At 39.8% G+C, this 16,397-nt stretch overlaps 1 protein-coding gene across 1 annotated transcript in view; it reads right to left on the minus strand.

Moving 5' to 3' along the window:
• The window catches only part of IL1RAPL2 (interleukin 1 receptor accessory protein like 2), a 391,471-nt gene that overhangs the window by 184,468 nt on the left and 190,606 nt on the right, over positions 1-16,397 (minus strand). Inside the window, exon 3 of the mRNA XM_075162335.1 lies at positions 8,113-8,386. Coding sequence (XP_075018436.1) covers positions 8,113-8,386 — 274 coding nt within the window. The remainder of the gene's footprint in view (positions 1-8,112; positions 8,387-16,397) is intronic.

The following is a 16,397-nucleotide window of genomic DNA, read 5'->3' on the forward strand; positions in this document are numbered from 1 at the left end:
TACAAAGACTCACTAGAAACAAGACGACAATTTGAGCTTGACTAAAACATACTAGGTGTCCCAGAGGCCCGTGTTTTACAATGAAGAAAGGCTATACCATCACTATTCAAAAGAAACAACCTCTGAGCAAAGTCACTGAAAGGTAATTTTAAAAGGCTCACATTAGTGACAGCTTGAAAAACAGATATCCAGGGATGTCTCCTCAAGTTAACCATCACGAATATAGTTCTCACCAGAGGGACTTATAAGCAAGGCTTGTACTCCTCACTGTGAGTTTAGTCCTGTTTACGGAATTTTTAGGCTTTCAGGATACCAGGACAGAGAAGAAAAGATGTTCGGATCTGGCAGTTGGGTAGGGTTTCTCACAGCTGGGTCTTTCCCACCAAAGCTTAGATCTAAGTTTAAGTTAAAGTTGGACTTCAGCTAATAACCTTATAAAGAGGGAAATGTGACACAAAAATGTCAGAATGTGCCTAGTACAGTCAGTGATACAGCCCGTAACAGCAAGGCCGTGATTTGAAAATTCAGGGATAATCTCTAGTATCGTGTTTCTTAAGTCTCTCTGAGAACAGTAAATGACAGCCAGCCTGATTTGCACATGGTTAAGGGTCAGGAGGAGCTATTTCTTTTCTGATTGCCTTCATGCACACATGCACTGGTCCTGCTGACCTCTGCATCATGACAGAAGCAACTGAAAACCAAACAAATCAGCAGTCAGTCATTCCAACAGGGACTACTCAGGCATAAAGGGAAATCTCCTAGCATTTAAGTTGAATCACATAGGTCAACAGTGTTCCCTGGTTTTGTTTGGTGGTTTTTTTTTTTTTTAGTCTTCAAAAATGTTAGTTATTAGAAATGAATATATGAAAATATAATACAGAACATAGAAGAAATGCAGAAGCCAGAAGAACACCAAGTTATCTCAGCATATCACACCTAAGTTCATGAACTATCTGGTCTCCATCAGCTTCAGCACATCCTGTCCCAGCAAAAGAAATCCTCTAATTGGCTGGGTTTGCTCTCAGGGAAAATTTCTTCCTTGCCCTTAAGAATTACAAGGCAGCAAGTTGCCCTGAAGTTTGCTACTGCAAATGACTAAGCCCTTTTCATTTATTTCCTAATAATTTTCTGTTAGAACTCTGGATATTACTGTTAAATTATACTGTCTTACTGAAAGGCCCCATTACAAATGACATAAATCTGAGGCACAGGGACAACTGCTCCCAGGAAAGTATTAAGAAATCCCCTTCCAATAATTTTGTATTTGCAATACCCTGTTTCTGAGAGCACCGAACACTTTCTCCTTTATTTCTTCTAACCCACACAGTGGGTGAATTAGTGTATCTACTCCTCTATGCTTTTTTTTATTAGACGTCTAGCACGCAAAACAAAAGTTGTGTTCAGGATACCCATCAGACTTGTCTGCATTGCTAAACCTCACCGATTTTGTTGCCTCTGGGAATAAAACCTGTGGAGCACATCCTTCTTCATGCATGTAAATCCTATTTGTAGATACAATGAGGAAAGGCAAGCCCCCCTCGGTTTGTATACGGACAATTGAGCAAATTGTAAACCAGTGGATCAGTTATTATCTCATAGGGTATACAAGGAATGCTATCATCAAGAATCACGAAGTGAATGTCCTTATGCCAATTTGCAATAAGAGCTGTTTGAGTCCTACAGCTGAGTCCTCCTGGCTGTGTCTTGCCTTAAGTGTTTGCCAGAAAAGAAGAAATTATCCTCCAGGATCACTTATCAAATACCAGTTTAACTCCTTATGTCACCTTGTACTTTGGGCATGATGGATTTCCTCAGGAAACCTTCCATTTGTCTGTCCACACACAGGACACATATAACATTTTCTACTGACGTGTTATAGTTACAGCTGGCTTGATGTGGGTTTCAACAGGAGTGGTACATTCTCCTCCGTTGTTATTTGGAGAACAGAAGGGAAATGAAAACTCCCTGACATGTTGGAGAGGAGATGGCTGAGGAGGGCTGAACAACATCTCGGCAATAGGTCTCCTGCATGCAAAGTTGACTGCATGAGGAAGCAGTCGCTCCACTTTGCAACCTTTCTCTCCGCCAGGCAAGGTTTGAAGCCCACCAGGGAAGGCACTTCTTCCACGAGCAACCAGTGACAGTCAGGTGAGACGTTACTGATGCACTGCAGCACACAACAGCACACAACATTTCGCTATGACAATCTGTTGGGACTAGAAAGTAATGTCAGTCATTTTAAAGGTATCTAAAGCTGGGATTTTACTATTAGGAAAACTGAAGGATACACAATACTCTCATTCTTGTGCATTCTGCTGCAACAGGGAAGTCACTGGATGCTCTCCAACCACAGAGCAACATGGGCATTTCTGCTTGAAGCCCTGACTGCTCCTGCAGCTTCTCATCAACAGTAAACATTGGCTTTCAGAAAGACAGAGGTTGGATATTTTCTCTTTTAAAGCATTAGAGGAGGAGCGTGAGTGAGCAGAAATATACATATCACCAGGGAAAAGAAACAAATCCTTGCTTTTCTGCAAGTGTAAGTGTCAAAAGAACAGATAGAACTGATTTCTCTCAATAAAGACAATGTCATCAAAATGATTTGCAGGAGCACCATCAGTTTTTACACAATTCTAGATAGAAAAGTAGAAGCATTCTGATTCTACTTTCCCCTGCATTTTGATAATACCAAAACATTATATCTCAGTAAGTTAAATTTTATTTTATCATGAACCATACTGACTTTATATTGTATCCACTCTGACACTGTATTCAAGTATTGAATACCATATATCATGGGGATTTTGTTTATACAGAATCAGCCACTTTTAATGTGGGAAATGTCACACACTTTTAATGTGTGACATTTAATGTTAGTGTCATATAGAGCCTGGGAAGACTATGCCATGCTGAATCCATGCAGTTGCTCTAAGTGTGAAATTTAGCTGGCTTCTACAGACATGCCTGGGACAGTACAGCCATGAAAGCTAATGCCGTACCAGTGTGCAAGTCTGAGAGGTGACTATGAGATGTGTAATCCATCAGTTACTTAGATGTGCTCCTCTTGGACATATGATGATTAAAGACACTGGCCCACTAGGAAGATCTTTGGATCTTTTCAGAGTAAGTCTAGGGGAAAAAAAAAGCACTTGCCAGTGAAGCATATGGAAGGAGGTATTCTATGACTAAACTGGAATTACAACACTGCGTTCAAAGGGATTGAGATACAAAATCACCTTTGTCATGAACAATTGAGCACTGAATAAAGCCAAAGCACCTGAACGTGAAACATTCTGTAATGAGAAGATACTGTCACCAACAAAATGAATGACTGTATTAAAACACATATTGTAAGAACCATGAGAGATGGCTGCAGAGAAAGCGACCTTACCCCTACACATTTTCACATCATGATTTAGTCCAACTTTCCTGTTTGGTCTCTGTTTCGACCTGAGAAGAACTTCTTTCCTTTCGCTTGGAAGCCAGACTTTCAGCACTCAGAAAGTGATGCAACTGTTCCTGGGATGATGGGTGCACACTGCAGTCCAGGTTGTAGGCATGTGAAACAAGTTCCTCAGCCCTCCTAACACCCACTGAAGCGAGAGCACAAAGGTTATACTGCAAATGAAGTTTTACTGACAGCCCCTCCAGGCTGTCTAAATCTGATTTTGGTTTGCTGGTCATGCGCTCCACATTCAGAAGCCTGGAGGCTTAAAATCTACTATCAGTCTATTTTATTACTGCTCAGAAAGTACTATCTCAATATTTCACCAATGGCTCAGCAAAGGCTTGATTCTTCTGTGCACGTCCATAGCAATGCTGCTCTCCATGAAGAACTGTGCAGATAGGGACAAAGTAAGGGAAAAACGATACGTGGATTTCCTAACTTGATTTGTTGGCAGTTCTCTGGCATCAAATGCTGCTATCAAAGATCTGCAGGCTCATTGCCTCATAGGCATTCAAGGCCCTCACTCCCTTGTTATTCCGCATCCTGCACAAAAACCGAGGCTTAGCTCCACCAGCCAGTCTCCACCTCCTGCTTTCCCTGCACCCCCTCAAGGCCCAGACTTTCTACCCTCCTGATTTGATTCACATTATGGGAATTGAGTTATTTTATTTCACCAATAGCTAATTAACAGCAAAGATGCACTAATGTTTTACTGATCTTGCTCATAAAGCATTTATTCAGTACTTCAGTTTATTTCAGAGCTGGGCCCAGTTAGGAGAAGGGGTAGTCCTTTGCTGAGGGCAAAGGTGTGGCTAAACTTTGCTGAGATTTCTTCTCTAGCTCATCTTTTTTTCTTTATCAGGCTAGGAAGATCTAAGTAGGCCCAGTCCTTGTTCCCTCTTTAAAAAACAGAGGCTTTTAACACAGAAAACCAAATGTATTTGTTTAGAGAGCAAAAGCAGCACGTGATCTGGCAAATGACAGTCTTACTCAGAAATTTAAGGCCACCCTATGCATTTACATCTATTTTAGTTTCCGTGTTTGGTTTTGGTGCTCTCATCTCTGAATCCTTCGATCAGTGAAGATGCTTCGATCCAGAGTGCTGATGCAAAAATCCCAGAACACCAAACTTCTGTAACAGAAATGCTGACAGCTTTATCTGAAAGTAGCATTGGCGGGTGCGGGAAGATTAATGGTATATCCAGGGCCTGTACTGCAAAGAGACCTCCAGAATGCAGCACTTCCATATTGGGCAGTAAAGTCATGATACAAATGTCCCAGCATTTATCTGGGAACTGCAATGAAACACACATCTATCCATTAGTCAGGATCCCTTTTGGATGTCACTGGATCTTGCTGTAGCACAGAAAAGGCACCTGAGAACAAAGCAGATCCATGGAATTCACAAGGATTATCTAGCACAGCTCAACTCTGCACTCTTTTAAAAGTCCCTGCAGAATCAGGACCCCTTAATATGTTACAGCCATGCTTAACACTGGAGAAAAATACCACACTTTGGTTTGCATCTGAATGTCAGCTCAATGTCAAAATGTATCGTGAGAAGAGAGAAGTAAGTTTTAATGCAACAATAATTTCCTCCTATTATACACACACATACACCTGCCTACGGAGCAATGTCTAATTGGTTAATAAAGGAGAGGCAATATTTAAATTATGGTATCAGACCTCTTCAGCCTGGAGAAGCAATCTCTTTCATTAAGGCTGCTCTAATATTCCTTAATTTTATTCAGTATTACAGGTGCAAACCAGACATGACTATTGAAATGACAATTCTGTATAAGAAAGAATACACTGCCACATTTAATTTTTACCCATCTCCAAATCACTGTCATATCAGCCTATCCTTTACCTGCTCGCACCCACCCTTCTTAAGCAGCTTCTGAAAAATTCCTTCCAATTGCTTCAAAGATATTCATGCCTTGATCCTACAAGCACCTGTGAGCAACTAGAAAATGCAACTTCTTGAAAAACAGGGGGGTATTTTTAGAATTGTGAAGAACCTTTTCAACAAACAGGAAATTCAGTGAAATGTGCAGTTGTCATTTTCCCCATACATAAGTCTTCTTATTTGCCACGTTGTTTTGACTGGGAAAAAAGTAACAAGTTGGGTAAGAGTGAATTAGCATAGCTCTCACTATTGCCTGTGACATCCTTTATGTACGACTCGCTAAAAACCCTTGGTGTTCAATTCCTTTCTATCAGAGAAGATCTTCCCAGTTCAAGAGTGTGTCCTTCCTTTCAAGCCATAAACTATTTCTGGGACAGCGATCTCTTGTCCCCACTTAGCCTTAGCACCACTTAGATCCAAGCACCTCACCCCCTTGTGCCCTTTTGCAAAGACAAGTACGAATTTCAGACAGAACGGTTCCAAGGCAAGAGACTTGAAGTGGCTGAACGCAGCACACCTTGGCCACCGGGACACGCAAATGGGGGTTTTCACCCCTCGGGCAGCACAGGGAATTGCACCAGAGCACCCACGTCCTTGGTGAATGGCTAAAAAGACAGAAATTTAGATTTTAATTGCTTCTGATTTTCTCTTAGAGAACCTAAATGAAAACTTCTCTGTTGAGAAAAACTTCAAAAGTTTTACATTTATCTTGAATCAAAAGCATTTTCCTCCCCATTTTTTTTCATTCAGCTACCAAACCAGAAGACTCAATTATGCATGCAACCCTAAACCCAGTGTTGCACACTGATGGACACAGTCACCTCTTTATTTCCACTGCACTGAGTTCTCTCTACCAGTCTCTATTTATTCAGTCTACAAAAGAAGGCATTTGTAACGGAAATTGTTAATGTTTCTAGAAAATAAAATCATATTCTAGAATTACTGCTCTCATTTGTGACCTCTTAATTCTCACAAAGCAGGTTATCCTGGTTAATGACTAAAATGCAAACATCTGCTTATCCCCCTCCAAAAAAATGGATTAATAAAGCTGAAATTACACAGTTAATGGTGTGGATAGTCTACCACAGAAGCGTGATCATATTTCAGAACATTACATCTAGCCCAATTTTAATGAAATGAAAATAAATTACTATTGCTATTTTCTCAGCTATTTTAAGCCACCTATGATTTCATAAACAATAACAGCAAGGATACATTACCAAATTTTTGGAAGAAAAAAATTAATTCAGTAAAGGAAGAAATATAGTCTTTTATGTGTAACCACTAGATATCATATTCTGCACTCCGACATAAATCTGAAAATGGCAAAAATATCTGCGTAACTGAGAAGGAAGGTCTTATTGCTGTGTAATGCCTTCCAAGAAGCATGCCATACAGTTTTTATCTGAAAATGAGGAGAATGCACGAATTATTTAAGAACTTGCCCATTTGTTACCAAACTACTTTGTCATGTAAATGAGCAAAGAGTTTTGAAATTTCCCGGAAAAAAGTATGTCCCAGAATTTGATCCAAGATCAATTCTTCATTGTTCACACAGGATTCGCACTCGATTATCACAACAGTGACTTCTTATGAAAAAGGATAGCTCCCTTGAAACATGTAAATCACTACCTTCCCGTAACATTTCAAAATCACGGAGTTCACATTACACTAAACCTATGACAGAGCAGCTAATAAAAGAATAATTAACTCCAAAGGCTGCAACACAGACTTAATAGTGAGTTTGGCAAATGCATCTGATATTTAAACTGGATGTTGGTCCCCAGTACAAACCACCATGCACCACAGCACAATCTTTGATTTTCGTAGCATTCTTCAGGATCAAAATGGACTGAGGCAGCTGAGACAAGGCAGCGAGACGTAGCAGAGATGGAGAGAGAGCAAATTCTGGGCTCTGAACAGTGCTGTTAATTTGCTGCAAATATTTGATATTAAATTTATCAAACTTGTGTATAATTTCAGTATGGAACAGCAGATAAGGATGAAGCAAGCTTCATTCTCCAAAACTAAATAGTTTAAAACCTAATCATATAAAGTATCTGTAAATTCCTTTCAATTCAAAACTGGATCATTTAAGGGTTATTTATTCATCCATTCTTAAAGAGTCCTCCTTTTTCATCTTCTCGTTTTAGGCATGGAGCTGACATCAACATCCACATGATGGAAATCACAAGTGCCAGCACATGCTTAATTTAAGGCTCATCCACCAGTTCCAAAATACTTTTGAGACATGCCTTTCAGTGCCTTACCAAATGAGGTCTGCTTAAATTTATGACAAATCATAACGGGCTATCAAAATAAACATTTCTTCAAAACCAGACAGAACTGTAACTCCCCATGGCCTAACCCCATCAGAATAATTCGAACTGTGTCTAACTCTTGAATAACTCAGGGGATTTGAAAAAGAGCATTACTTAACCAAAATACTTCATGATTTAAGAAGTATCCAGTTCTGAAGGTTTATAGCAAATTGAGAATTTGCAAGTGTTGGACTTAAAAAAAAAAAGTAATTAAGTGAAAGCACATGTTTAATTATAGCTATTGGAAGAGGTAACTATAATTACTAGGGAAACTAATTTTGAGACAAAGCATTATGTGACATATAATTATGAGAATAAAAATAATGAGTGTATATTAACTGGAAGAATATCTTAATCCTGAGAGCTCAATTTAAACATTTTTTTAAACCAAGACAATCTATACATTCTTAGTTATACTTTAACACAGTACCCACCTTAGAACACACGTGTAGAAACCACTGTCTTGCAACTCAACCGAGTGAAACCATATTGAATCTTCATCCTTGCTCATCCTAACTTCAGAAAATATAATGGGTTCTTCTAAATCTCCTTTGTTTTTGTACCACATAAGCCTAAGACCTGTGCTTTGGGCCATGCTATAATTAGTTCTGATATAGCTGTAGAAAAGGGCACATTTCACTCGGACTGGTTCACCTGCCAAAGCCATGTATGTCTTGAGATCCACTGACCAGTCAATGCAACCATCAACTGAAAGCAAAACAATAATAAAGAAATATTAGATACAAATATATTTTTTTCAAGATAGTGAAAGGCAGCTTGTGAAATGCAATGCAATTAATTAAAAAAACAAGAACCTTTGTTTCATAGCAACATGAAAAACCTGAAGCAGCTATTGGCAATTAAAGGGTTTTATACACCTTTTTTAGTTACATGTAAGTGCGAATGCAGGCAATAAATAGAGTACATTGGGTCTGCTCAATTCCATTTGTTTAGAATATCATTACTTTCATCCCCGCAACACTAATTCTTTAATAAATAAACCAAGTGTTTTCACTTTAACTACTTGCCCCAGTAAACCAGTTTTGCATTGTTTAATTCCTTGTCGGAGGAAAATGTACATTTGCATCTTATCCCAATCTTATCCCTTAAAACTTTTCCATCCACCTCTGCTAATTACGTTACGTAAAAAAAATAAGTAACAGACGTGACATTTATCTTTTTTTTTCAAGGCAGTTCCACGTAGCTTTTTTTTTTCCTACAGCCTACTCAAACTGTAGAGATATGTACTATATACAACAGGATACCATTACAACGTGCTACCTATGCAATCAAGCTTAATACAGGAATTGTACAAATATGAAAAGGGATCTTTTGATGTTCTGTTTAGCAAAAACTTTTGAAACAGTTTTCTTGATACTTAACTTTAAAAATGAACAGATGTCAGCCAGTTTAATAAAAGATTACTTCTCCTTACAATTTTTTCTCCCATTATTTTAAATCATTTTAATTACAATATAATCCTAGAACATGCATACATATCAACATGTAACTCCCTCTCACATATCAGAGACCTTTTAATTCAATCTTTTTTATTGCTGGAAAAACTGTAAGCCTGAAAGTCAACCACAAATATAACCAAAGAAAAAGACTGCAAAGGCAGATCATCAATAGGCAAATACACTACCTAAAATTAATAGACTTGATGAAATGTGTAGCTTTTAGAATTTATTGATCATATCCAGCTACATGTAATTGGAACATCTTTACCCTTGATGTAGCTACCTCCAATTCAACCAAGTAAGGTTCAAGTTGCCTCTTCTGCATTTACAGTATCATTTCTCAAACTCAAAGTGTTAGATATTCTCATACGCTCTTCATTTCATATATATCTTCAATAGCATTCACGCATTAAGTGATTTTCTTATTTACTTCCTAAACACATGTAGTGAGCCAAAATTCTACACGTAGTGGAATATCAGATCTAGTTCTTTTTTTTAGTGGCTTTTACTGCCTTTAAATTATGTCTACCATTTTTTCAAGCTTCTCTTGAATCCTTCAAAACTAACCGTGATAAATGGAAAGTTTTAATTTCCCCATTGCAGCAAATCAGCTTTAATTGTACTGCGACCACATGAATCATATTTTAAACCTGTTGACACTGACCACTTTCATACATTTCTAATATATAAACCTCCATGTAACATCTTGTTGTAAAACAAACTTTACTTGTAAAACAAACTAACATAGGCTCAAGAGGGAAGGGAAACCCATTACTCAAAACTATATTTTTAATGTATCTACTGTCATGAGGGTATTGATAGGTGAGGAGAGATCGTATAATACCTTCACCCCAAGTGTTGCGGATCAGGCTACCTGCTCCTGCCACCCACCGCAGATGCAAATGCAGCAGCTGGTTGGGCCAACTGACTTCTTACTTCAACAAAAAAAGCCCCAAAACCAAAACATTCACCTGAAGTTAGGTACACGCAGTTTCAGTGAACTTCAATTCTCATTTCCATACTCATCTTGCTGAAAACAGACTGCCAATTTAAATTAAAATTCATTGCTTCTTGCTTTTAACAGCTACTGTTAATGACATAAAATGCAAGGCCGGTAGCAATTTACTGACTTTCCTTTTCTTCACTGCTGCAGCATCACTTCTTCCTCTGTGTTCTCCCTCTCATAGCTTAGGGCCACGCAGAACAGGACAAGTTCGGATAATCGTTACTTGAAAATCATGTACTGAAGTATTTGTTCTCAGTGCATCCCCTCCAGGTTTATAACATCCTTCACCATGACCAAAGCCGCACACCGTAACTCCAACATTCTCTTGCCAGGACCCCATGAAACACTGCATTCACCTCTCTCTGTGATGGTGTTATACAGGCACGGGCAACTAGCAGCAGAGCTGGAAAAAGAACCCAAATCTCCCAGTCCTACAAACCCATCCAATCTACTTTTACATTAAAGCCTGGTTCAGACATCATAAATTATTTTACATAGGTGGCTTTGAGCACTTTTACATCACGCGGGTATCAATGTACTCCATACAGAGCTTCCTCACAAAAGCTCTGTCCCTTTTTTAAGCCCTGCTCTTTAGGCTGGTGTGAGTTTACAGTTAAAGAGCACTGCAGAGCTTACAGCTGCCTTCTCTAAGCAAAGGAATGTGAAAGGCAACGCTGAGCTCTCCAGACGGCTCATCCCCGTTCCCCAGGACACACAGGTATTCTCAAAGGCACCCTTCCTCCTGTGCTTTAGCAAAGTCACAAGAGTCCAAGTAGGGGCATAAGCTGAAATGAACAGGGGTGCCCCAAACTGGAACTTAGATCCAAACTAATTCAACCGATCTAATTAATTCTGTCAATCTTCTGTCAATCTAATCCTATCATGTCATCTAATGCTTTCGAATCTGTGCCAGTTCAGCAAAGTTAAACCACAGCAAAGAACAACTGACATTCAGACACTCATGGAAAGCTTGTGGGTCAAGCAGAAAGGTGCCAGTTTTTCATTTATTTCACAGAGCAGAGTCACAATTAGGAAAAGTTATGGAGTTAGGAACTGACCCAATATGGAAATCCAGCTTTGGAAGCTGAAAATGCCTCTGTTTCCAATAAAATTTCTCCCACATCCACACCAAACCACTTGTCAAAGCACAGCTCAAACGAACACTCAGCATCCTTCAGTGACATTCAATCTGCCTCATCTTCCACTTTCATTTGAAAATTTCTTCTCCCTTCCAGTGTCACTTCTCTACTTTTTATTTTCAAAATTACAACTGCTGGAGTATATAAAGCACAGTGGAATAGATGAAGGACATTTGAATGGTAATTTACAGCCAGGTCATTAGAGTGGCTAAAACCCAATTCCAGCTGCCCCCAGTTGCCAGCGCTCCACTGGGGGCACCGGGCACGGTGACCTGACCCCAGCCCAGCACCTGCACCTCAAAAGAAGAAAAGGAAGAAAAGGAGATTTACACTGGAGACCTTTTTCCCATTAACGGTATCCAAATGGAAGAATTCATCAGCCAGTGGCGAGGCTGACCCCAGCACAGCGAGCGCAGCGGAGGGGGAAGGTGCAGGCAGGCTGCCTGCCCATCGCCCCTGCCTGCACCGGCTGCTCCCCTGCAGCAGCTCGCTCCCCGCAGCCTGCCGGGAGGTGGTAATTACGGAGAGGAGAGCATACAGGGAACGGAGTAACCATTCATTATAGGGTTGATGACATCTGCGGAGGGGAGAAGTCTCACAGAGCGCCTCGACTAAATCTTAATTATTGAAGAAAGACTAATCAAACAGGAGACAACTTTTTCCCCTTGCTCTTTTTTTCTTGTTAAATACACAGTCAAGAATGTTTCCTCTTACGAAGCTGTAGAGGCTAGAATCTAGGTCAGGCTCCCCACGCTCTGGAATTTTTCCTCTTGCCGTGCTGTCAGTCACTGGAGCGTAAGCATTGTTAGATTCGTTTGGAGTATTCTCCAAGCTGTCATTACAAATGACTGGAGCTGCTTAGGTGGAGTTTAGCACTCCATTATCTAGAACAAAGTTTGCTGTCATTTTTGTTGGGCTGGCTCTCAATACGTAATATAATCAGGGTGGTAAGAAGAGAAAAATAGTGGCATTAGAGAGAGGCATTTATTATATAATAAATGTATATACATCTTTTCTCTGCTCCCTAATAATCAGCTGATCCTTAATAAGTGCCTGATTAAAAGCCCATTCAAATTAAATCCTATCTATTGTGGGCGTATTTTAGACGCTTTCAATAAAAACAATTATTTGAAATATTTTCTAAAACTTGGAGCATTGAGAGGATATGGAAAACATTGTCCTATTTTTAGCCCAGCTTTCTAAGGAAAAGAGGTTTGCCCATCTATCTGTCAGTCCCCCCACCCCGTTAGCGTAACTTCTGACCCAACGGGCTAAATTCAGTCCTATCTCATAGAACATGAAAGTGTTCAGGTACACGAGACCCCCACATGGTGTAGGAGAGAGTCCTGATGTGTCCCCCGCGGGCAGGGAAACACAGCAGCAGTTAATCACTGGGCCCATCCCAGTTATCTATCCAGGCTAATGCAACCTGAGGAGATAGCGAATTGAAAATGAAGGTTTCAAAATTATTAAGCAAATTATAGATTAAGTTGGCTGACAGTAAGTTACTGTACTTTTATGTTAGCAATCACCCAAAGTGTGTACTGCATCTCCTTCCCCAACATTTCCTGGCAATTCCCCATTATTCTTACTTTAAATAAATCTGGTTGTCTAGGGAGTCTAGATGCATTTTAACATGAACCATAATAATTTATGAGCAATTATAGAAGAGCATGTACATAGTCTCTGAGTAATTTGTCTTTCTGCTTGCTGTCATATAAATAATTTTTTGCATTGCGAATCTGCCTGTAATAATTTTTGTAGGGATCTGTCACCTACAGCAATTTATATCATGGCATTGTTAAACATGTTTGCCTACCTTGTTACCTGAAAATCTCATTTTAAATTTAAATCATCTACAAATAAATGATTAAAAAATAATATACTAGCTAATGTAATAAATTTATTGCTCTACAAAGCAAGCAATGCTTGTGACTGTAAATACATAGTCAGAAAATAAAACCAACAACATTCCTCTGATACAGGAGTTACATTTTTGTTTATATATTAGCCATTGAACAGCAGAGTCCAGAAACTGATATCCATCATGCTCGGGGTTTGCAGACACATAGCAACGATAGATGCATTCCATTAAGGAAGTCCAAAAAGGGATGCAAATTTTTTAGAGTCTTAAAGGGGAGAAATCAATTACAGCCCATGAATTTTAGTCAACGGAGATTTTCAGATCTTGATTCTGGATAAAACAGAACACACCCTACATTTGAGCAAAGACAGTAATGCCTTTAATAGCTTTGGCTGGACGTGATCTTCACAAAGGGTCAGGGTGTTAGATCAGGCTCACCGTACATAACTGGTTTCACATCTCTGGCTTTCTGGCTGTGCTATGCTAATTCTGCTACAGTGCCTGCAGACCCCTGCCAGCATCTCATCACGGCCCAGCGCTGCCATATGAGACCTGTCTGTCAACTGAGCCCAGCGCGTGGTCCCCTGCCTCCTCCCTCCTCCCAGAGCCCTTCCCTGCTCCTCACACCATGAGCCAAGTCAGGGAGCTGAGCCGCCACCGGGGACCAACCACCACCCCCCACCCTATGTGTGATTCTTTAAATACTCCAATATTCAGAGACACATTTGCTGGACAGAGAACACATTTCAAGCAAAACTGTCTTTGACCACTTTGCACACTCTTCAAAATCATGGATGTCACCTCCAAAGCAAGGTAAGATCTTTGCTTGTAGAGCTCCCTCAGCTTAGCTGACCTACCAGACTGGCTGGTTAAAGGACACTCTCATAACAATTAATAAAAATCCACTCTACCGAAAGACATTTGAGCTGATATCTCTGACATAGTGAGCAAATTACCCAGTTTTACAGGGGAGAAGGAGAACCTGCAGTGGCGGTACTTCAGAAGGGACTGGAGGGTGGCCTCCTCCAACAGCAGGGGAGCCGATCTCAAACAGCAAGAGGGAGGAAAGGAGAAGGAAGTTCAGGTAAAGTGTCTGTGATGTTTCTTTTCTGTGAGTTACAGTTTCATCCTTCTTTGAGTCAAATGAACACTATTTTTTGACTCTGACTATGCTTATACTTTAAACTGCATTTTAGAAAAAAAAATCAAATAGTTGTCCCCTGAGGGATATAGTAAATCAAAAAAATGTATCTGGTAGAGATGAAGACCACTTAGAAAACCACCTTCAATCTTGAGAAAAAAACAAGTTTATCACAATTCAAGCTGGGTGAATTTTGCAATGTTTCTCCTACTACCCTGTTAACAACTTTAACTAAATAATTCATTTCTATCACAGTAACATCTAGATTCAGTAATCATCAACCAAGACTATTTTGCTTCTAACATCTAAGAAGAGGATCACTCACAGACCTTGTAGTTTCTCTACTTTGATCTCCATTTTCCGAATGTTCTAGCAAGATTTAGACCATTCAAACTTACTGGTGAAAAAGTTTGGGACTTTCAAGACATGTAAAAGTGCAAATGTTCCAAAATTCCTAAATCAAATAATGATGAGTGCAAAAAAAGGTCATTAGATTTAGCAACATGTAAATATTCCTCGAAATCTGTCGCATAAGTAAGAAAAAATGCATTTACTTATCCATATACATTGGCTGAATTTTTTCCAAATTTTGATCAAAGCTTCAAATTTCTGTAAGATGGGCTAAAAGGTTTTTAAGACTTGTATATGCTTCATTTTTTTTGACCAGCTTTTCTTATGAACCACAGCTAAACAACCCAACTCAAATGTCAAATATTCCAGCCGAACACTCATAATTTCCTTTGAGGTCAAACAAACTGTGAATATATACTGCCAGAGGTCCAAATAACAACGGATTGCTCTGTCCTGACTTACATATGCATATGGAGCCAGAAGCATTTTAGTCTTATATTGAAAATGGAAAAGAAAGAACATACTAGTAGATCACCAATCTGTAAAATTCTCTAGGGAGAGAAAAAAACAGCTTGGACCCTGAACAAATTCTCAGCTTCCAGGAGCGATGGCATACTAATGAGGTCGAGACTTAGAAATTATACCTGAAGAACAAAAACGTTGAAGTAGTGTCAGTAGAAGTTACTGGACAGGGGCATTTCATCCTATAGCAATTGTCAGAGCCAGCTTTTCAGGTGGCACCTTATCACAGGGATTTTCGGGAATGCTTGCTGATGGAGAGAAAAGCAAATCACAGCTGGCAGGTTAGATTTTGCTGGAGACAAGGAGCTCTGAAACACGTTCTGTGATGGAAAGGAAATCTCTGGTCTCATCATATTCTTTGCTACCTTTTCCAAGTCAGATGTTCCTGGAGACAGATGGACCTGAACTGAAGTGCCCTTCCAAAGCTCTGCTCTTTGCTTTGAGCGGATTGCTCCGCTGAGCACGGAGAAAGAGAAGAGGAGGGCACTAAAGGAACTGTTTAAAATGCAGCATATTTACCCTAAAAATGAGTGTTTGGCGACCTTGATCTCCTAATCACTTCAATATCTGGCAGGTTTTTAAAGAGTCTGTATTGAAGTAAACGGTACAGAAATTGGAACTTATAAAGTGGTTTGTTTTTAAATATTCAGTGTAATGCCTTGATTCTCCATGGCTGTCCCCACATTAGAAAACAATGTAAAAGGCACCTTGAAAATCAACAGCAGTAGAGCCAGGACATGAACAATAAAGAAATCATACTTCATGGCTTTGTGCTTTGGTATATTTTGTGAAGTCCCGGACAGCCCCAGCCTGTCCTGCCCTCTCAGCCCCTCCTGCACCGCCTGGCCCCTGCCCTTCCCGCGGCTCCCCTCCCGCACTGGGGCAGGCCGATTTGGAAGAGCTGTGGGAAAGTCCATTTACAAAGCTCCTGCCTCTGCCCAGCCTCCGCCTTTGCTCCCGCAGAAGTAAAGCCAAGTGGGTGATCCGCAGTGAACGAGTTAGCCGAACAGTTAAACTTCTTGTTTGTGGATCTATAAATGAATGTCCATTTCTTCAAAGTCAGCCATGAAATAACGTCATTAAATTAGCACATCTCCTTTTCTTCTTTATCCCACTAGCAAGGGAACATTATTTTAAACAAAAAGTATGTTGCTCTAGATTGGAGCGGCCAGATCAGTTACATGACATTGCATCTGCTTCTTGGACTGAACAAGTAACAAAACTTTCCTGTTAAAT

The sequence above is a fragment of the Calonectris borealis genome, chromosome 13 (genome assembly GCF_964195595.1).
Source record: "Calonectris borealis chromosome 13, bCalBor7.hap1.2, whole genome shotgun sequence".
In the NCBI taxonomy this organism is placed as follows: Eukaryota; Metazoa; Chordata; class Aves; order Procellariiformes; family Procellariidae; genus Calonectris; species Calonectris borealis.